The sequence below is a fragment of the Tachypleus tridentatus genome, chromosome 13 (genome assembly GCF_004210375.1).
Source record: "Tachypleus tridentatus isolate NWPU-2018 chromosome 13, ASM421037v1, whole genome shotgun sequence".
Classification (NCBI taxonomy): Eukaryota; Metazoa; Arthropoda; class Merostomata; order Xiphosura; family Limulidae; genus Tachypleus; species Tachypleus tridentatus.
In genome coordinates, this window is record NC_134837.1 from 49,867,058 (window position 1) to 49,889,146 (window position 22,089).

Genomic DNA, 22,089 nt, shown 5'->3' on the forward strand with positions numbered 1-22,089 from the left:
CACCCAACCAATCAGAATGTTTGGTCAGTTTGCTTATTTGTTTTGTAGTTAAGCGTAAAGCTTTTGAACATCAAGAAGCTTTAGGCCTTACGAAGAAGTATACTTTAAGGGTTTGAGAAATTCTGTTTATTGAGATATACAAATACATAGATATAAACAATTACAATAATTAAATTACATAATTCCTTGTTATTTGTTTTAATATAAATTTCATAAATATTGTGCCCTGCTTAATAAACTAGTTACGTTTCTTAGTGAGTGTTTAACTCCAAATATGAAAGATTACCCTAAACAAAAACTGGAATTAAATATACTTACACAAATATTATAACTGCGATAAACTCGAACAGAGCAGCTAATGCAAATGGAAATCCCTTAAAAAAGGTAGCTGTAACAGGATAAAGGCTGTTGAATAGTAAGGGGCCTGTTAGAAAACACACGTTCTGCATGACAGCCATAAAAGCAAATATTTTACCTACATAAAAAGAAAGCAAACTTAATTAGTCCTTGACAAGCAATTATACTTTTCTTTAATGTATATATTTACTAATCGCTCACGAAACTTTCTCTAAATAGTTCAACACTAATTGCCTTTGGTGACTTAGTGGTTAAAGTGTCAGAACGAAAAACAAAGATTCTGCTTAGCGTTCCGTTAGTGCAAAACCACTCATCTCATTTTCGGGCCGTTAGTACGTTATAAAGAGTGACTGCCAATTCTCACTATTAAATTAGAGTAACTTAATAGTTGCCGGTGGATACTGTTAACGAGCTATATTCCTTATCTTGGATATAAAGCTCATTTAAAATTATATCAACTGCCTTATTTTATTCTTTAAAAAAGGGGTGTACAGTTTTTACTGAATGCTGAGTGTGTTATCAGTGTGATACTTTTACCACTTCTGTTTTCTTATTCTGCGTGGTTCATATTCCTTTCGGCGTGGCAAGGCCAGGTGGGTTAAGGTGTTCGACTCGTAATCTGAGGGTCTCTGGTTGGAAACCCCATCACACCAAACATGCACGCCATTTCAGCCGTGGGAGCATTACAAAAAGACGCTGAATCCCAGCGTTCGTTGGTAAAAAAGTAGCCCAAAAGTTGGCGGTGGGTGGCGATGATTAACTGCCTTCCTCCTAGTTTTACACTGCTAAATTAGGGACGACTAGCACAGATAGCCCTCGAGTAGCTCTGCGCTAAATTAAAAACAAACCAAGCTAAACTAGCGTATCCCAAAACTTTCTCGGTTCACGGCACTCAGTGTCTGAGGGTTGTAGTTCTTTGTGGTTGATAATAAAAGCATATATGAACGTAGTTAAACAAAGAACAACACACAGTACATATCGTAATCATAAGACCTCACTAACCTCTTTCGTTCTCCTCAACCAGTTTTGATTGAATTGACCTTGCGGCTGGAACGGCATATTCGGAAAATAAGAAAAGTACAGGGCCTAAAGGTATAAAAGAAATTTGAAATATCAGTGTCAAAAGGAGAGCTTGTTTCTGTCTGTAAAACTAAAATTGAACTGGGATTCTGTGGAAAATGTGAATATTATGTAAAAATTGGGAAGAGAAATGATAGTTTAAATAGATTGGCAAGTCAAATGAATTTCAATGTTGTGGTATTTGCTCTAAATGATAGCTATTTGGGATACCTAATAAACATAAGATCATTTATTGTAACTGAAAACTTCTCAAAGTGATGAGGAGGCCAAACTGTTTGGGAAGAAGCTGTAGGACAGCAGCTGAAGTCACAAACAAATATGTAAAATGTCTTCTGTTTATGAAAATATAAAAATCGTCTTATTTAAATTTCATTCAATGGTTTTCAGAATAAACGTTATATTTGTAGTACTCGAGTCTATGACTCAGTCATGAGCTGTGTATTTAGTAATTCATACTCGAACCCATATGTGATTCGAAATCAGAATTGACCATAGAAATTTAAGTATTGTGAATTGAAGATAACTGTGAATTACCTTATTTTCCTTTACACAATAATACTATTTTAGGAAATTATCTGCAAGTAAAACAAAAATTCCTTTTCTCTATGGCGTTAACTGACTGCTGTTTGGCACCAAAATATAACTTCACTTGTAATATTTGCATAACAACAGCTGTCTTACATCCACTTTTCCCACCCAATAATGGTTTCTGCTACTTCTAAAATTGTAGTGTGTGATTTTAAAATTACTCAAAATATACAACATTGTCAAAATCATGTCCAGTATGTAAATGTTGCGACGTAGAGAGAGAAATACTGAAGAAACGAGGTATAATTGATTGATTATTTGGAAATAAGCACAAAACTATATTATGGATTCTGTTTTTGCAGTGTGAGTACGCAAACTTGCCGCTCTGCTACTCGGGGACGAAATTATGTATGACATAAAACTTCAACGAGGATTTTTAGTACATTCACACAGACAAGATAGGCCTAGAGCCTATTTTATATTATCGTCCGTAATTGTTTATATTCTATTTAGAAAACAAACATATTTGTTGTTATTAAAGTTAAAACAATAAATATAATCGAAAGTATGAACTGCATTACTTATACAGAATTTCTAAGTTATTTATTCTACAAAAACAATTGAAATACAGAATGATATTTATGGAAACTTTCTTCGGTTTTAATTTTATATCATATTGAAATGACAGAAAACAATCAAGTTGCAAACAGTCCCCAGAATTAGATAATGAACGTAAATCAGAATGATTATTACGAATGTTTGTTTGTTTATAATTTTGCACAAAGCTACTCAAAGGCTATCTGTACTAGCCGTCCCTAATGTAGCAGCGTAAGGCTAGAGGGAAGGCAGCTAGTCATCACCACCCATCGTCAACTCTTGGGCTACTCTTTTACCAACGAATAGTGGGATTGACCGTTACCTTATAACGCCCCCACGGCCGAAAGGGCGAGCATGTTTGGTACGATACTAATTCGAACTCGCGACCCTCTGATTAGGAGTCAAACGCTTTGACCCATCTGGCCATGCCGGGCTTATTGTTAGTGATAATATGTTGAATACAAAACCCGTGCTAATTAATTTATGCAATTTATTGCACTGATTTAGGAAGACTTTTTTTTTTGGTTAACAGTTTCCTGAATTCCTGTTTTATTTATGTATAATAAAATAATTTATTTCTTAAAAATATTTAGGAAATAAGTGACAACTACGTCTATCTTATAACGATTTTTTCATTAAAGACCTCTTTTTGTTTTCTAATCAAACTGTAACGACCATTGTTCTATTTTGAAACTTATGATTACGTTACACATAATCAACAACTTAATACTACTGTGAACCTGACTGAATTATCACTAGACTTCAACACTTTAGATTAGAACACGGCACGTTGTCTCAACTCCTGAGCCAAGGAAGGGACTTTTCATTTATACTTATGATATACTTTTATTACTTTTTCTTTGTATACGTATTTAAGTTTTATTATTTTCAAACGTAACTGCATTGTATGATTTTGTCTATATATTTTATTATTGTTTAACCCTGTGTAACTAAACATGGATATAGTTTATTTGGTTTCTTTTGAATTTCGCGCAAAGCTACATGAGAACTATCTGAGCACATGAATATAGCGAAATTGGAACTGATAAATAACAAAGTAGCCATCTTCTGTTGTGAAAATAATACCAAAATACAAATAATAATGATACCTGGATTTAGAGTTGAAATACAATGAAAGACACCGCTTCTCAGCTCAGACTGAATTATGAGCCTGCTTCTGAGGTTATCTTTCCATAACGATAGTATTGCCATCTAGGAGCCAACAAACTGAACTTGTTTTTCATGTTAGGCATTAAATAATCAGAAGCGAAATTCAGTTGAGATAAGACTTTGAAGTTACATTTCTAATTAATCGATCAGGGTATGTTTGTGTGCTTTCTTATAGCAAAGTCACAATGCACTACCTGCTGAGAGCAGCGAGGAGAATCGAGCCGCTGATTTGAAGGGTGTAAATCTGCAAATTTACCATTGTACTAGCAGAGGGGCTAACTGGTTAAAGTTAATGATCGTGTTTTCAATATGAAAAATTTAAAGGATACACGGTGACTTATTCTGTAGAGTTCTCACTAACAGCAGAATGCAAAATAGGGCAATCATGAGTACAGTCCTCCAAATGACTCTATACAAATAGATTAAATCATTTTTGTACGTGTGATTTTGCTTATCTCTATGCATACGATGTATATTGATATGTTGTGTAATGTGAAATTTCAAGCAATGTTTAACACTAGAAAATTTACTTTATTCTTTGTAAGGTAAGGGTCAAAATGCTATTTAAGTTTCACATTTTGAAATTATATGATCACACTAACTTATAAAGTAAATCAAATGTCAATCATGAAACGTTGTACTTAACATTGTATCATGAAATACCCGGTAGCTGGAAAAGCAAGGATCATAAAACCACTAAGCTAAGTTTGAACTTTTAGATACAATCTTCAGTTGTGCGAACTGTCAATGTATTACGTACTATATTTTTTTCATCCCAGTTGTTTAACTTGTGCTGACCAAGTAGAAATATACAGTACAAACACAATATTTCATATAATTTGTCAGGACTTACAAAGCATGAAGTAATTAGTTTTTCAACCATCTGACTCTCCTATCCATCGAGAATAGAACAATAGTTACAAACTTCAGTCAGTATATTCTACCAGGTAACATTACCTGATAGTTTGAATAGCAAGGAAAACCGCTTTCTATCCGTCAGTTATCATGTTAAGCTGCCGATGTTTTAACTAGTAATCAAGTGGTAACTACACAATGGAGTAAATACATTGTGTATGACAACATCATGTACGTTAGTCGTTGCTCACCCTAATTATTGTTCTACATATTAGGATGACTGTGTTGTAATCATACAATATTGTAGATGCATTGTGCCTTATACGACCACTTAATTTCTCAGAAAGCAAGATTTGGCATGTCCATTAGCCAGTGCCCCTTCAAGTTCTTGACTGTCCTAGTTTATTGTGATCAATCATTTCTACTCAAGTTAATCATACGGTCGATGTTGGTGACCTGACCAAATGTCACAGATATCTTTCACCTCTGACTCCAGTGATTACTTCTCTGACTCGTCATCAACAGCCAGATAAGTACGTTTAGCTCTTTCTTCTTCATTGTGTGAATTATTACAACTCGAAACAATGTTATCAACATCCTCTGACTTTACATTCTCAACCTCAGATTCGTGGGCAAACCATTGTGTGAAAGATTTACGAGTGACTTACTGATGCAACTCATCAACGTATTCCAGACGCTCTTGTACACCTATTATCTGCTGTAGTTCATATATAAATGAACCAGTCTGTCAGAATATGAGGTATTAAGCGGTCTTGCTGGGTCCAAGTTGTTGCTTATGCGCTACTAGCATGTACCATTTCTTATGTGTTTCTGGCTAATATCACAACTAGACCTAATATTGGTATATCATCGCTTACTCTCTTGTTATGAACATTCTTCCATCTTCGAGCAGCTTTCTCAGTTGTTGTTGAGCAAATTCCTGCACATTGACTACAGTAGTATTTAATTATTCTATGTATTCCACTGCAGGATGTCTTCTCGTAGGAGAGTACCGTGTATAACATCTATAGTGAATGATATTTCTCGTCTAAACACGAACGTATTTAATGATCATCATGTAGATCTCTGTTCAATTATTGTATACCATCGTGTTTGCCAAGCATTCATCCCTGTTGGTTTAGCCATGAGTAACAAATATAGTAAACATCTGCTTGATAATCTGTGTTACCAATTCTAACAAACTATAAGACTGGATGTTGCAAGATGAAGTATATATTTTCTTCCCACCTTACGAAATTCAAAGAACAACTTAATGCTGAGTTCGACTCTCTCATCCATGTTCATCTCTTCTGGTGCTCCGAACCATGCTGCACAGTGCTCCACCAATAAGCTATACCAATGTATCGACAAACAGATAGAATCCAGCCCACTCCATGAAGTAGTTTAGAGCAACAAGTATATACTAAAGAACTCTCCCAGTTTCTGGAAGTGGACCAATACTATCTAAGGCAATCCTCTTCAGAGGAGATACAACAATTCTCTTCAGGAGTTTACTCTGTCTCTGCCAGTTTTGTCTCTAGTTGGTACACACTATACATTACTCACAGAATCACTAAATATCTCAACTCATATGTGGCCAGAAGAAGTGCCATTGAATATAAACAGAGATGTGGGCAATACCTTCATGTCCTCCAATCACTATGTCATACAAATTCTGGGGAATCCCTTGCCTTAAAGTTCTGGGGAACTCTAAGTACAGAACAATAGGTATATCATAGCTCTGTTGTTTATACTTATGACACGACACGTCTTCCTGCACTTGTAACTGTCCACAAAAGAAGCGTAGTCTACATGTATTTATGATACCTTACATTGTTAGTACTGGTAGAAAATTACCTTGCTGCATAAGAACGAACAGCTTCGCTATATCAGCGTCCTTTGACTGCTCTTTCCAGAGCTCCTGATGTATTAGTTATGGTATATATCTTCTAGCAGAATTTCGTACATCAAGGTTTTGGTTTGCAATGGCAGAAATGTGCATGGTTCCTACAACCACCTGGCGTTTATGATCAGGACACTGTATTAATGACAAGGATTTCACTATGCAACAAGATAGATCATCTACACTTCTATCTGGGAGTCCTGTAGAGATCTCTACAAGTGGTCGTAAACTCATCAGATGCCATTCAACCTTAGTAACTCTCAGTTATCTTTGCTTTCCTTTTCCTGAGATTGATCCTCAGAGATAAGGTTTGATTTATTAGTTTGGTGCACTAAACGTCAGCTTGTGTTTGTAGACTAATCAATGTTAGAGGCCTTTTCATCAACATAAAAAAGTCCTATGACTTGAAGAAGGCTTCTTCTGGACTCAAAACCACTCTTATACTCTCTATGGTGGCAAATGTTTATTCTTTGGATGAAGCCCTACTTTTATCTTATTTACATTATAAAGATCAGATAAGAGCCAATATGAGCATCAGAAAAATAGAAAACCCTGCAATAAATCCTGTGGTCATGGCACCACAATTTTTCTTCTCTCACTAGCATGTGATATCTTTGGTGAGATGGATTTCCTAATAAGTGTTAGATAGATCTGTTTTATAATGGGAGATTCATGTAGGATAATTACATATAAACTCTGAACTTAATTAAATGACTGAGTTTAATAAGCTCAGAGAATTTATAGCTTGGATGCGTAATGTGAGGTGTAACACAATAATAAAATAATTAGTATTACCTAAAAGAACAAACACCGTATGCATACACGCATAATGACCAAGGTAACTACGTGACTGGTTGTTCTTACATTTCATAGTTCAGGCTGCAACCTCTAAATATAATCTATTCAACTAATGAAGGACGCTTCCGTTATTGACCTGTTTTGAACAGCGTGAAAAGTTGCAGAGATATCCCCGTGAGCAAAATATATATAACCTACTAGAGAATACCAAAAGTAGCTAGAACGAAGATAATCCAATAGTTTTCTGAATAATTTTTATGTGAAAAGTACAAAGAATCAGAGTAAAGAAAAACGTATGAAGATTCCTCTAATAATCAAATAAGGCATGAAACGTATATTATGCCAGAATAGTAAATAATTTAAGATAAACGTGCATTTTTAGCTTGGTAACTAAAGAGGTGATTTGATACATAGAATAATGATGAATTGGTTAATTTAATGTTACTTCAAAGAAAAAGGGTAAAAATACATAAAAGCCTAATTTAATTTGTGTTATTTTCTCTTAGTAATTTAAATTTAAATGCTGTATATTATTTGTTATTTCTGAAAACATTTTACAATTATAAGAAAGGACAATGGTTACGTCCTTAATTATTATATATACAGAAAGATCAAAGCTTATACTTACAAATTAGCACCATAGGTGTAGTGGTGCTTAAACTCAACATTGCCAGCCCAAGGCCTCTTGATAACGTTCCCATAACTCCAAGTAAAGCATCAGGGATTTGAAACCAGCGGAATGTGAGCGGCAAGCCTACTAGCAAAAATGCCGCAGATAGGCCAAAGTTCAATCCTGAGAAGTAACTGTATCTTCTCTGGTCCCATAACAGAGGATCATCAGTCAGGAAGATGTATAACAGATCCAATTGAGCTAAATAAACAAATAAATGACAAAAATACTCCAAACTGAAAAGCAAACTATAAAGGTCCCTGAAAGCTACTTTCACAGTGCTGTAAGATATTCTGGTTAATACTACCGTTTGCATACTAAATGTTTGCATATTTTATTACAAATAAGATCATTATTATTAAGAAGGAATATAAGTACACTTAGTACTGTTAAACTGAACAATACGTGTTATATTAATCTTCTACATATATAATTTGTAACATATATAATTTGGTTTCCCTCCTTATACTCTACTAGCTTCTGCAAGACAACATAATCATGCTTTTGATGAGATTACTGATGTAATCCATTAATTTCATACTAACTTTTTACAAGAGGCGTTGCAACTTATCTACAGTAGCTGATTTAGAGTCGTGGTTAGCAAGTGTCGGCTCAGTTCTGTCCAACATATCTCAGTGTACACTTTGATAGCCATGATAATCTTGTAATGCTTTCCATGTCGAGATGATCTTGTATATTGCACTGTGGCATTGCTATACCTAATATATGGTAGAAGTATTGTCTCCATGTGATGTATGTTGGAGACGCCACTGACGTTTCTCTGAAGGATATAAAGAGTGGTCTCCCATTACGATGAATAGCTGCCCAAACATACAGTGCACCAATTTCTTATCTTCCCTATATAAAGACAGTCTTCCCTCATCTGTTCTCCAGGAAAACTACGAATACGAATCCTATCATCAGTTTTAACAAGCCAAAAACAAGAATCATCTGAAAAGATGACGTGCTGGTAGCATCCTAACTGTAAGCTGCTGTCTTACCCAATTAACATGGTGACGGTGTTGAAATCTGGTTAATATCGGTTTACAGATAGCCCTTCTTGCAAAATAACCTTGTTTGACCAGTCTCCTATTCACTGTTATTTTGGATACCCTGGAATAAATTTGTTCAAGCCATTCCTATTTTAAGGTGTTGCAAGTGTTATTTTGACCTTGATGTGTTAACCTGATCAAAACATGGTCATCTTAGGTAGTAGTTTTTCGGCATATACCAGTAGATGCTTCAGGATTCTGGATGCAGTACACTTGGAGTACTCTACTGTTCTGATGCACATTTGTTTCGTGTAATTTCTGGAGAGTCGAACAGTTTTGTTCCTTTTAACTTCTGAGACGTGAGGAAGCATGAATGTACATGAGGTATAAAGAAATTGTCTGAATAGAAAGCGTTGATCTGTTTCGAAAATGATCACATCGATAGCACACTATTTTATACAAAACAGGTGTGTTTTAACGAACAAGTGCTCAAAACGATTTATAAGACAAAAATATCAACTTTCACATGTTCATACTCTGACTTTTCTATCATTACTCGGGCATTTACTCAATAACAAATCAGTGTTGTGTGTTTTTCTTATAGCAAAGCCACATCAGGCAATCTGCTGAGGTCATCGAGGGGAATCGAATGCCTGATTTTAGCGTTGTAAATCCGTAGACTTACCGCTGTACCAGCGGGGGCACACTTATACAGTTATATTAATATGGAACAGAACGTAAATATTTTGGCCAAATCTATTATATACAAACAAATTTGAACGAACTTAAAAAAATTAAACACTGCTTCAAAATATCCTTTACTACTTCTCGTTCCTTTCTTACGAAAACATAGTTTTGTTCTTATGAAACAAATTCATCGTGTTATAAAAGAATGTTACCCATAAATAAAACTATAGTTGATTTTTAGATCTTCTTTCCGAATTTGCAACCTCTTTAACAGTTCATGGGTCACCTACAAATATTGTGGTGGTAATAGTAAAACAATTAATATTGACAAAACACCAATCAAAAATACATGTCTGTGAACATATAGGATTATGAACAAAACCGGTCTTGCTTTATGTGTTTTGGCAATTCGCGCACAGCGTCAAATTAGTAAATATACTTTATCCACAGTTAGCTTTAAAATTTTAACTAACATCAGGATATAATCAAGCAATGAACTTTTTTGAGACAAAAAGTTCTAAGTATCTCAAACGAATACCTAAGCCTAAATATTAACTAACCTCAGTTCCTTTCAGGTTTGATTTGAATTTCGCGCAAAATTACATGTGGGCTATCTGCACAAGGCGTACCCAACTGTTGGCTACTTTTTTACCAACGAAACGAGGCATTGTCCGTCACATTATAACGCTCCCATGACTAAAAAGGTGAGCATAATTGGTAAGACGTAAGTAATTAAAAATGACACGATGCTATTGAGAGTTGTTTAGTAATTAAAGACTTTTATAACATGTTTCTCTACGTGTTTCTTGTTTAATTTATTTTTATTTCGGATTGTTTTTTAAGTTATAACAAACTAATTTCATAAAACAGCAAGTGAACAGAAAAAAATTACCTACCTTCTAGCCCGTAGTAAGCTAATGTAGTGGCTACATTCACTAGTAATATATACTTTCTTTTATTCTGTGGCCTCTGTTTGAGGGTCGTCTTGAGCATATCAAGGACGTGGTCAATTCCAAAGAGTTTTTGGCAGAACCCTCTTGTGTCTTCAACAGATTGTTCTGAGACTTTAACAGATCGGTTTGAGTCCTTTACAGGTTGGCCTGAGTCTTTAACGTGTTGATTTGAGTCTTTATTTGGTTGATTTGAATCTTTAACAGATCGGTTTGAGTCCTTCACGGGTTGGCCTGAGTCTGTAACGGGTTGATTTGAGTCTTTAACAGATCGGTTTGAGTCCTTTACAGGTTGGCCTGAGTCTTTAACAAATCGGTTTGAGTCCTTTACAGGTTGGTCTGAGTCTTTAACAGATCGGTTTGAGTCCTTAACAGGTTGGCCTGAGTCTTTAACAGATCGGTTTAAGTCCTTTACAGGTTGGCCTGAGTCTTTAACGGGTTGATTCGAGTCTTTAATTGGTTGAATTGAGTCTTTATTTGGTTGATTTGAATCTTTAACAGATCGGTTTGAGTCCTTCACGAGTTGGCCCGAGTCTTTAACAGATCGGTTTGAGTCCTTAACAGGTTGGCCTGAGTCTTTAACGGGTTGATTTGAGTCTTTAATTGGTTGATTTGAATCTTTATTTGGTTGATTTGAGTCTTTATTTGGTTGATTTGAATCTTTAACAGATCGGTTTGAAGCATTCACGAGTTGGCCCGAGTCTTTAACAGATCGGTTTGAGTCCTTAACAGGTTGGCCTGAGTCTTTAACAGATCGGTTTGAGTCCTTTACAGGTTGGCCTGAGTCTTTAACAGATCGGTTTGAGTCCTTTACAGGTTGGCCTGAGTCTTTAACGGGTTGATTTGAGTCTTTATTTGGTTGATTTGAATCTTTAACAGATCGGTTTGAGTCCTTCTCGGGTTGGCCTGAGTCTGTAACGGGTTGATTTGAGTCTTTAACAGATCGGTTTGAGTCCTTTACAGGTTGGCTTGAGTCATTAACGAGTTGGTTCTCATTAATCGGTTTAATATCTTTCAGACAAAAGAGGATGTACAGAATATCAACAGCACACAGAGACAATTCGAGTAGAAACACACTACAGTAACTTGTTACACGTAACATAGCACCACCTACATATAACCCTATGGTAACACCGATAGCGAGCATAGCCTCTAAAATAAAAGTTCGAAGTGTTCGGCTGCCTTCAGTGGTGATGTCTGACAGATAACCAAAAGAATTGGCAGTCATAGCAATAGTCCCACCAGAAAAGCCACTAAGTACAGCGCTTACCAACAACAATGACACGTGTCCTTTGTAAATGTAAGTAGTTACAATGATGAAATTTACGCAAGAGAGAACGGATCCAAGTGGAGGGAAAACCAGTGGTATCTTTCGTCCAAAACGATCACCCCAAGAACCTAAGTAAGTACACGCAAGTAATCCGCACCCGTTTAGTACCACGTTGTAGTATCGAACCCAGATGACCGTGGAATCCTGAACACTCCGGATCACGTATTTGTCTAAATGTTTACAAACACTGGTATTGTGGATTCCAGCTTCTTGTAAGCAGACTTTGTGACGTATGAGATCTTGAAGGATGCTCATCTCCAATAAAACGGCAACCGTATGAAGAAACAAGACTGGTTCCACTGTTATTAATTTGGTTAACTTGGTCATCCTATCCATGTTATGTTAGTTTGGCCAAACTGTTGGCATTCAGAACTCGAATTATTTAGTTATCTAAGCTTAAGTCAGCACAAACATTATAAATATATAGATATATAATATAATTATCACACTACACGTACTAAATCAAACACTAATTATAATAAAATCTATTGTGACCAGGAATTCATTTCTGTCAATGTACAATGAAAATCAGATCTTTTAATTTCTGTTTTTCAAGACAATCGTACAATCATCTCTGATTGTGTTTTGATGGTGAAAGACAGTAGTTGAGATAATGTGTGGAAGCCGTTTTTTTGTGTAATAACAAATAGTTTAATCTATTTTTAGCTTAGCTAGGAAAACAGATAAATTATAGTTGTTTGAGGATATTTGAACCAGCAACTGATATTTTTTCTCTGATAAAATGCATATTGGAAGACGTATTAATTTCATTTGGACATCAAACTCAGAAAAAAAAAAGCCTATAAAGTTATTCTGAGTGGATAACACATGCAAGGTGTACAAGAAACGGGTAATGTGTTTCTTCTTGGACTGATAAACTACTTCTTTGGTAACGAGTCAGGTAATGATATAATAAAATTAAAATAAATCAGATGTGGAAAGGTTAACACTTGAAATTGTTAAGATAAAACATAAGGACTCGAATCTATGATATTATGCATTTAAATTAAAGAAGAGAAAATATTTCCAACTTTTAATTTCACACAAGACTGATTTCGCTATAATTAGTTTTATGGTAGAAAAGATAACATAGTTTTATTGAAGAAAACCTTTGATATTCATTGAGGAACCTCTATGAGCTACTAAATCGAAATATGAAATCTCAGAATGATAAGTAAAGGCTTATTCACGACAAATCTTTAGTAAAAGTACTTTTTTAAAACACTTGATTTTTTGTGAACACCAAACTTGTAATGTGTGCAAAATGTCGTGAGATACACTAAGTACATCTAAAATTATAGGACGTATGTTTCCATGGCTACAACAGTACAATGTATATTCACAGTTGTGAATGTAATATTGGAGTGATAATTGAAAGTAGTCTTTTCAAGAACGAGTGTTTACAGACTGGGAGTTGTTTTTCAAAGTTTAGCCCGTGAGTCTACGTCACAGATGACGTTATCCCCAGAATAAAATAATAGTTATTTCAACTTGTTTATTTGTAAAAACAAAGCTATATTAGTCTATCTGTTGTGTTCACTGGGGGAATCAAACCGCCGTTTCCAGCGTTTTAAGTTCACAAATGTATCCCTGTTGAACCGGGTTTTAAGTTAGAGCTTAAAATTAGTACTTTAATGAAGAATATAACCAGATGTCGTTTACATCTGGTCTATAATATTCTTTTTCAAACTATTCTCCGCAAAGCTCTTGAGCTCCGACATCGTTACTTGGGGCTCCGCGAGGAAATTTTAGAATGTTTATTTTTTCCTAAAACAATAAAATTGAATCAGAATACGCTGTATTAACTAAAAAAAGTAAAATATAACTGAAATATAACACGTTTATCGCGTATTGGGTCTTTTAATGTCTTAATCTGCTTAACGCCAGACAATTTTATTTAGCTTAGGTAAAGTTCTCGCGGTGAAAATGTTAATATAATTTCGATTAACATCCAGAGTGGAACCACTCAACATCGCATGCCTTATTGGAGATGCAAGATAGTCTAGCAGTTTTTGTATGAAACATCAATCGACCCTGGGTAGTGATGCCAACTGTCTTTTAAAAGCCAGATATTGATTAGCGGGTAAATTTCGAACGAAATGAAACAAAATGAAATGTGACATCATAGCTGAAACTCGTCCAAATTTGAAACTGTGATGCAATTAGATGCAGTATCAACTATTTCAACTTCACGTATGTTTACATGAAGTATAATTATATATATGACAATTATAATTGGTAATTTTTAGGTTAAGTTAGATTCGTTGTAGTTTAATTAGACAAACTTCTTAACAATGAACACTATGACGTCATACGCCCGCATGACTTCATGTTTCATTCGTTGGAGATTTAGACGCACTTCAGATTTGGCTTAATATTTTGTTATTTGGCTTTAAAATTTCTGTTAAAAAAACAAAAAATATTCAAATTTATTCAACAACTAGGCACAAAATTATACGGACAAACATCACATCAACATTTATAAAATACAAGGTAACAACTGCTACGACTTCTATATTGGAGAAAGAAATAGAAATATGGAAATCAGATTCAAAGAACACAAGAAGTCACCTTCACACGTTTTCGAACACTGCAAATCAAATAACCACAACATAACCACAGAAAACACCCAAATACCAAATAAAGAAACAAACATAAACAAACGCAAAATTAAAGAAGCCTTTCTTATACAATAACTGAAACGCAAAATAAACCAATACAAAGGAGCACCTTCAAACCTATATTAATAAATATATGACACATCTAAACACGCCCTCTACATTCCTATATTCAGTTACACAACCCCATTCAACACATGGTCAGCTGTCAGTTTGTTACCTCTTTCTTTCTTTGTGAACCTGACGATTACCGAAGGTCGAAACGTTGTTCGCCCCTCTACATAAAAACTTTTCTCAACCCAAACCAGCCGTTTTTACACATACAGATCGTGATCTCATTACGTAACAATTACAAGTATTTTCAATAGCACAAAACATTCATTTTATCTAATATTGTACATATACTGTGAAGAATGTGATGTATTTGACGGTATTTACTCGTTTGAAAAAAGTCAAGGCTGCATCAAGATGTTGGTTGCTGTGTCAAAATATTTTTTCTTAGAATTATCTTTTCAAAATTAGTGTGCATCTTACACGATGTAATGTCTTACAAGGCGTAAAATACAGTAATAACTTTGTCTACGTGCAAGAGGAAAATTTTCCTCATTTAAAAATATTTCCATATTGTGAATATTGCGCCATTCAGTCTCCTTTATATGGGGGAAATTTCTTACTCGTTCTTGTCTAATTTCAACACTTTCATTCCAATAAAAATAAAGTAAATATATCACAATCTAACAAGGTAACATCCACACCAGTTACTAGCTTTATTGTACTATTACTTGTTATACATGAAAGGTTTATTCTGAAGTATTCAATAATAGCGTTTTGGGATTAACTTTTGCTATTATACTTTATGATTTGTCAAAAGAATCCAATTAACAGAACGCTACAATACTCAGTTTGTATTCGAAATAGAAAAAGAATGACATAAAAATAATTCAGAAACATTATACCAAGTATTTCAGAGTTTGCCAGATTTCTTGTTTTGGCGTGAGTAATAGTTTGAAGAAATAAACACATTTCCTGAAACTGATGTTAATTTGATTAAATTTTTTTCATTACAATTTCGTATTTGGACACACTTTTACCATATATTTCCTTTCGGTTTTATTATTTATATTTCAGTCTCTCTCTCTTCGTATTTTATTCTTATAATTAAAATGCGACGAAAAGATTATTAGAAAAATACTTACCAAGAAAAAAAAATCGGATAGATATATTGAGTTCTGGCTGATACATTTATGAACTTAATAGCCTGATATTTAACGGTAATTACACACACACATATATATATATTGAATTGGTTATAGCATAAATGCCAAGCAAAAACTCTCAGATCTAGAAAAGTTACTGAACGTGCTTTGCAGTGAATATATGCACACTAAGAATGACATCGAATCTTACTATTAGGTTGAAAGTAGCCGCTTCACTCAGTGAGTGTTGCTGATTGGTTGTCTTTCTCATGGCTCGCATATTTGTTATTTGGGTTAAATTATTATTTCGTTCTCCTATGGGAGGCGAAAAATAGCCCGGGGCGCTCAGAAACTATTGTTTCTCTTCACTCCACATGCGGCTAGAGTGAATTTGTCACATAATTTCGAAACTTTTTAACTGACTAGGGTAGCTCTTATTTAATATCCTAGAGTGGTGGTTCCAAATGACTGTGTGCAGTTGTTTGTCAGAGGTCAAGAATCAGCTGACCTAAATAAATAGCTTAAGGGGTGGCCAGCAGACACGTTCAAACAAGGCAAGGTCATAATACACCTATTTGGAAATAAACCACAGCCGAAAACTGTACTCATTCGTGGAGTTCATTACTCAGATCACACTGCAAACTATAAAGGCTGCGAAAAATATAAAGAAATAAAACAAAGAATTTACGAAATAAAAAACACCCAATTAAAAAATAACGCAACAACAGATAACAAAACAAGCAAACAAAACCAACTAAGAAACAAGACAAAATAACATGTACACAAACACTTAAAAAATCTATCACACGAATACCAAAACTGAACACACAGCAAAAACCAACAGAAGCAATAAACAACTGCACAGATATAAAACATAAGAAACCTCCAAAATCTCAAGACACCGATAACTCTGCCAAAGAAATAAACACTAATAACAAAATAAACATGTTTATAAATATAATTACAAATATCACGAATCTGCTGCAAATATTTCATTACATCAGTTTTTCAAGTATGTAATTTATAATAAGTGAAGGCATTTTGTTATTATACAAAATATTGTACAACTTAACAAACAGTCCCTGTTTGAAGTAATATGTTTTACAACTTCCGTCAACTGCCAGTGTTTGGAGACAACATCGGGAAAATGGAAATGATAGCAGGTATGTATTAATTACTGTCATTAGACTCTTACAGTGAAATACTGAAAACAGTTTACACGAATGGAATACTTGAGTAGATATTTTTTATCATAAAATATACAATCTTTCATCCAATAACAAATTCTCATGGTTAATTGTAATCTAATTAAAATGAGAAATACAGAGGGTCATAAATGTTATATTAAAACGATTTTGAGTATGTAAATCAGTAAGTCAAGTGATTACCACATGCAATAAAAATCGCGGTGGAACGGAGTGTATCAGAACTAATTTTATAATTTTTTTGTAGTTTCGCGAATTATATTGTGTCCCTGTAAGTTGGACGCTTTTGAAAAGGGTATATAACATCCTTTTCCGACGCAAAATATTCGTACAGTAAGATAATAAAGATGTGTGTAGATCAAAATTTCCAATTTCCAAGATCAATGGCATTGAAAATGAAAGGAATATAGGTTCGCTTGATGTACAAGGATCATCCAGAAATAGATTTGAAACAAGTCCTTGGCGTCTTGCAACACAAAATCAGAAGAATAGGTCGTCAATGTGTCAAGCAGTAACAGACAACATATTGAGAAACGATTTCTGGTAAATTTCCAATTTTTAGCAGTGAAACATGTCTCTTCTATTCTGTCAGTTGTTCTACTGTAGCTCTATGATTCCATTTTTAAACCTTACCGATACGATATTATGGCACATTTTGCTTACCACAAGGATTTCATGAGACAAAATTCATTTAGCAGTAAAAAAAAAAAACCTTCCTTCTTTACCAACACACTTCCATAAAAATATTCACTTGCTAGAACTATTTTTGTAAAGATTTACATATCTGTATGGTTGTGCAAAACACCTTTACTTACCTGTTCGGTGCAGAAAAGTGACCTAGACGGGAATATTATCTGTACTTAATGGTATTGAAAATGAAAGGAATATTGGTCATCGTTATTTACAAGGATCATCCAGAAAGGCACATACAGTTAATCATGAGTTTGTAACGTCACAATCAGAAATGTATGTTTAACAAAGAAAAGGCTGACTACCTTCAGACTTCTTTCGAATCTTTACATGTACTCTCCAGTGGCCAAGTGACAGAGCACAGATATCCCACTGTGTAAGTTTATGCTTAACTTTAAATAAACTTAATATTTGGACTAACTTTTCAGTTTATAAAATCTAAAACTTCACGAGGTCATTCATGAATGATAAAAACAAAATAAGTTAATATTTGTAACTGAACTGAGAACAAAGAAGATCACTGTTAATTAGTAGAGATACAAACAGGATCAAATATACGAAGATAAAACGGAAAAATTGACTTTATTGTGATGCAGAGTAGAAACTGAACACAGTGTTGAAAACAGTAAAATCAATATTTATTTATAATTACAGCAATGATAAGTGCACAAAACATCACATGGTGCTTCTAGAGATTCTCCAGTGAGAGTATGAAGAAGATGATCAGTATATATTCTCTACACTAAGTGATTAGGTACTACTCTTTGATATACATTTGTGACTTAATATCTAATGATTATTTTAAAAGCGGTAGTTATAACAAGTTTTGCTACGTAACTCTGTACGAGTTGTACATTGTTTATGCTATTAGATTGTTGTACGAGGCTTTAGTAATATTGTTGACGTCAGTTTACTGGAATCTTCGGTATTTTTCTCGTTATTTTAAGTGAGTGTTATTCCATTATAGTGTCACGTATTTTATAAAACGTTCAAGGCCTCGGTGAACAACATATATAGATGTATATATAGGTAAATAGCAAGCGCAAATTAGGTGGAGAAATGAGCTAAAAATTTTGGGGTGAATGTATACTTATGGAAGAACTTGATTGCTTCGAAAATCTCAGTGCTCCTTTTACTTATGAACGAAATTTCCTCAAGTGAAGATGCAAAAGTTTCAGACTTGTAGTGCATATCTGATTTGTGTACAACTATTGGGAAATATTTTCCTCCTCATTTAGAAAAGTTACTGTGGATTCAAAATTCCTTTGCTAACTCTGCAAATATCAAAAAATTTGCCTTTGAAAGAGAAAGACCAGCTTATTGAAATTTCAACTCATTAAGCCCCAGCAACAAAATTTCAGTAGGAAGAAATTACACAGTTTCGGATTCAAATGGCCATGGAATACTCTGAAATAATTAGTAGAGCTTTGGAAATTCATCAGAATTTCCAACGACATATCTTTGTGAGGAAACATTTTCATTGTGTACAGCTACAAAGACCTGTAGAAATTTAGAAACAGGTTAAATATTGAAGATGATTTGCGCTTATAGGTAACAACCATAACTCCAAATAATGAACTACTTTGTGAACAAAAGCAAGCCCATCAAGTCAGTAATAAATAAATAACAATACTGTAATTTTACTGATATGAATTTTGCAAGCAGAATTTTTGAACAATAAATAGAAGTAGATTTTTGTCTTTGAATTTTTAATACATTTAAATTCTAAAATCTTGAAGTAAATTTTATCTGATGTTAGTGACCGATTGGTTTTATTTTTATTGTATTTTTTTATTAAGGCTCCGGAATATTTTTCTTTCTGATGTGAAGCTCTGCACGTCTAAAACGTTTGAAACCCTTGGACGATCTATGAATCGTAGACAGCGGTATGTCTACGGATTTACAACGCTACAATTATGGGTTCGGTACCATCTGTGGGCTCCGCAGATAGCCCGATGTGGATTTGTTATACGAAAACACACATTGTATTGACAATTTTAGTTAACACTGAAACTAGAGCTTTCAAAATGCTACAGTCTTACCATTAGTTTCTATAGATATGCAAATTCTGTATTGAAAGAAATTAGTTTCTTATTCGGTTGAACACAAACGCACTATTCGCAGTAATTCTTATAAATCATTGGCAATGTATGTCAGAGTAAAGTGTTTTATTTTACATATTGTTTTATCTGAGACTCTGGCCTCTCACTTTGAATATTGCGTCGTATTGAGGTGAGTTAATTAAACCACATACATACTATTTACACATAAGCAGTGTCCTGTTTCTTTACTTTGTTCATACAGAGGGAGATTTATAAATATGCCTTTATTTTTCTACAAAGGAAACGTTACATAGGTTTAATTGCACTATTTATACTGAAGAAAAATGTACTATGTATTTAATTACTCATTTTAAACTAAGGCACTATTTTACGTGAAGATTGATACGAATGCAGCATGGCATTCTAGGCACTTCATTCCTGGGTTTGTAAGGAGGCAGCATTGTATACGATTCTTCACAAAGGTGCATACTTCGAATATTTGTTATCTTTATACGGAAGCATGATTCCTTGTATTTCTTTATTCTGTTTAAAAGAAGTAGAATTCCATGTGTTGCAAAAGAGAGGCAATACTTTTTTTTTGCCTTTTTTCTGTTTGTGTGAAAGAAGCATTCCGTTTCTCAGTTTTCGCACGATATAAAGTGACAATATATCACGTGTTTCTTTATTGTGTGTATGCAGAGACAGCATTTTCTCTGTTTGTTTGTTCTGTTATAGAAAGGTAGTATTTTCCTTTCTATTTATTCTGTTTATAGAGAAGCAGCATTTTTCGTGTTTATTTATTTATTTTTATTCAGTCATAGTCGTCTACAGGATATATAACAGAGGAGGCAAAATTATATTGAAGTTATAACTTAGAGGGCCCGGCATGGCCAAGCGTGTTAAGGCGTGCGACTCGTAATCTGAGGGTCGCGGGTTCGCATCCCGGTCGCACCAAACATGCTTGCCCTTTCAGCCGTGGGGCGTTATAATGTGACGATCAATTCGTTGGTACAAGAGTAACCCAAGAGTTAGTGGTGGGTGGTGATGACTAGCTGCCTTCCCTCTAGTCTTACACTGCTAAATTAGGGACGGCTGGAACAGATAGCCCTTGAGTTGCTTTGTGCGAAATTCAAAAACAAAAAACAAACATAATTTGGAAAACGTAAAAATTATAATCCAGGTGGCAAAACACCCCTTGTCCCTCTTTCATGTTGACGTTCTTGAAGGCAGAACTCTTCGTTTCTCTTTACTAATTTCCTAAATTAAGATTAATGGTCACTTTCATTATTTAAAGAAACACGTGCATGAATAAAAAGATTCATTATTGATTGGAAGCCTTGCAAAATTTCATCTGGCGATAAGTACGTGAATTAAAGTCTAGAATCTTTTCCAAAGTTTTGCGATAATTTGGACAACAAAAAATACGAGTTTGACAAGATTGAGTTTTGAGCTTATTGTGTGACTTTGTGCTTTAAAATGACCAGATATATCTGAAATGTGTTTTAAAATTAGATAGAAGTATCCATTTTTCTATTTTTCTTAGAAATGCGTGAAGATCCATTAAGTCCGTTTTACAATTAGTTTTACGGTGTAAATCAAAACCTTGGCATTTCTGGTTCATCTAAAAACACAACTTTTAATAACGTTTTTCACCTAGTTGAATATAATTGCAGCACAGTGTATAAATTGACAAACCCTCAAAAGCAGGATATGTTTTTAATGCAATTCTTTAACAAAAGGATCTCTTTTCATAACTTTAAATAATTGTATCTATTAAATATTGTCAACTGAAGGATGAGATTTAATTTCCAAAGCCAAAACAGCATTGGCGTGAATATCTTGCAGTAACACAATAAATAGGAAATGAACAGTGATAACTACATTAATTTAACAATCTGTTTAGTTACTGTATTTTACGCTTTATATGACGCACATTTAAAAAAAAAATACATTTAAAAATCCCCATGCATCTACCAAGACAAAAGTGATGGGTAAAGGCAAGAGGTTAGCTTAGGGGATACTCAAAACGGTCTCTTATACAGATCATAATCTCATTACGTAACAATTACAAGTATTTTCAATAGCACAAAACATTCATTTTAACTAATATTGTACATATACTGTGAAGAATATGATGTATTTGACGGTATTTACTCGTTTGAAAAAAGTCAAGGCTGCATCAAGATGTTGATTGCTGTGTCAAAATATTTTTTTCTCAGAATTGTCTTTCCAAAATTAGGGTGCGTCTTCCACGATATAATGTCTTGCAAGGCGTAAAATACAGTAATAACTTTGTTTACGTGCAAGAGGAAAAGTTTCCTCATTTAAAAATATTTCCATATTGTGAATATTGCGCCATTCAGTCTCCTTTATATGGGGAAATTTCTTACTCGTTCTTGTCTAATTTCAACACTTTCATTC

At 34.2% G+C, this 22,089-nt stretch overlaps 1 protein-coding gene across 1 annotated transcript in view; it reads right to left on the reverse strand.

Moving 5' to 3' along the window:
* Window positions 1-16,107, reverse strand: part of LOC143239978 (uncharacterized) — a 54,870-nt gene extending 38,763 nt beyond the window's left edge. The window contains exons 1-5 of the mRNA XM_076481699.1: window positions 15,732-16,107; window positions 10,534-12,273; window positions 7,917-8,159; window positions 1,360-1,443; window positions 319-475 (exon numbers count right to left, since the gene is read on the reverse strand). Of these exons, the coding sequence (XP_076337814.1) occupies window positions 319-475; window positions 1,360-1,443; window positions 7,917-8,159; window positions 10,534-12,253 (2,204 nt within the window). The 5' untranslated portion in view covers window positions 12,254-12,273; window positions 15,732-16,107. The remainder of the gene's footprint in view (window positions 1-318; window positions 476-1,359; window positions 1,444-7,916; window positions 8,160-10,533; window positions 12,274-15,731) is intronic.
* Window positions 16,108-22,089: the final 5,982 nt, after the last annotated feature.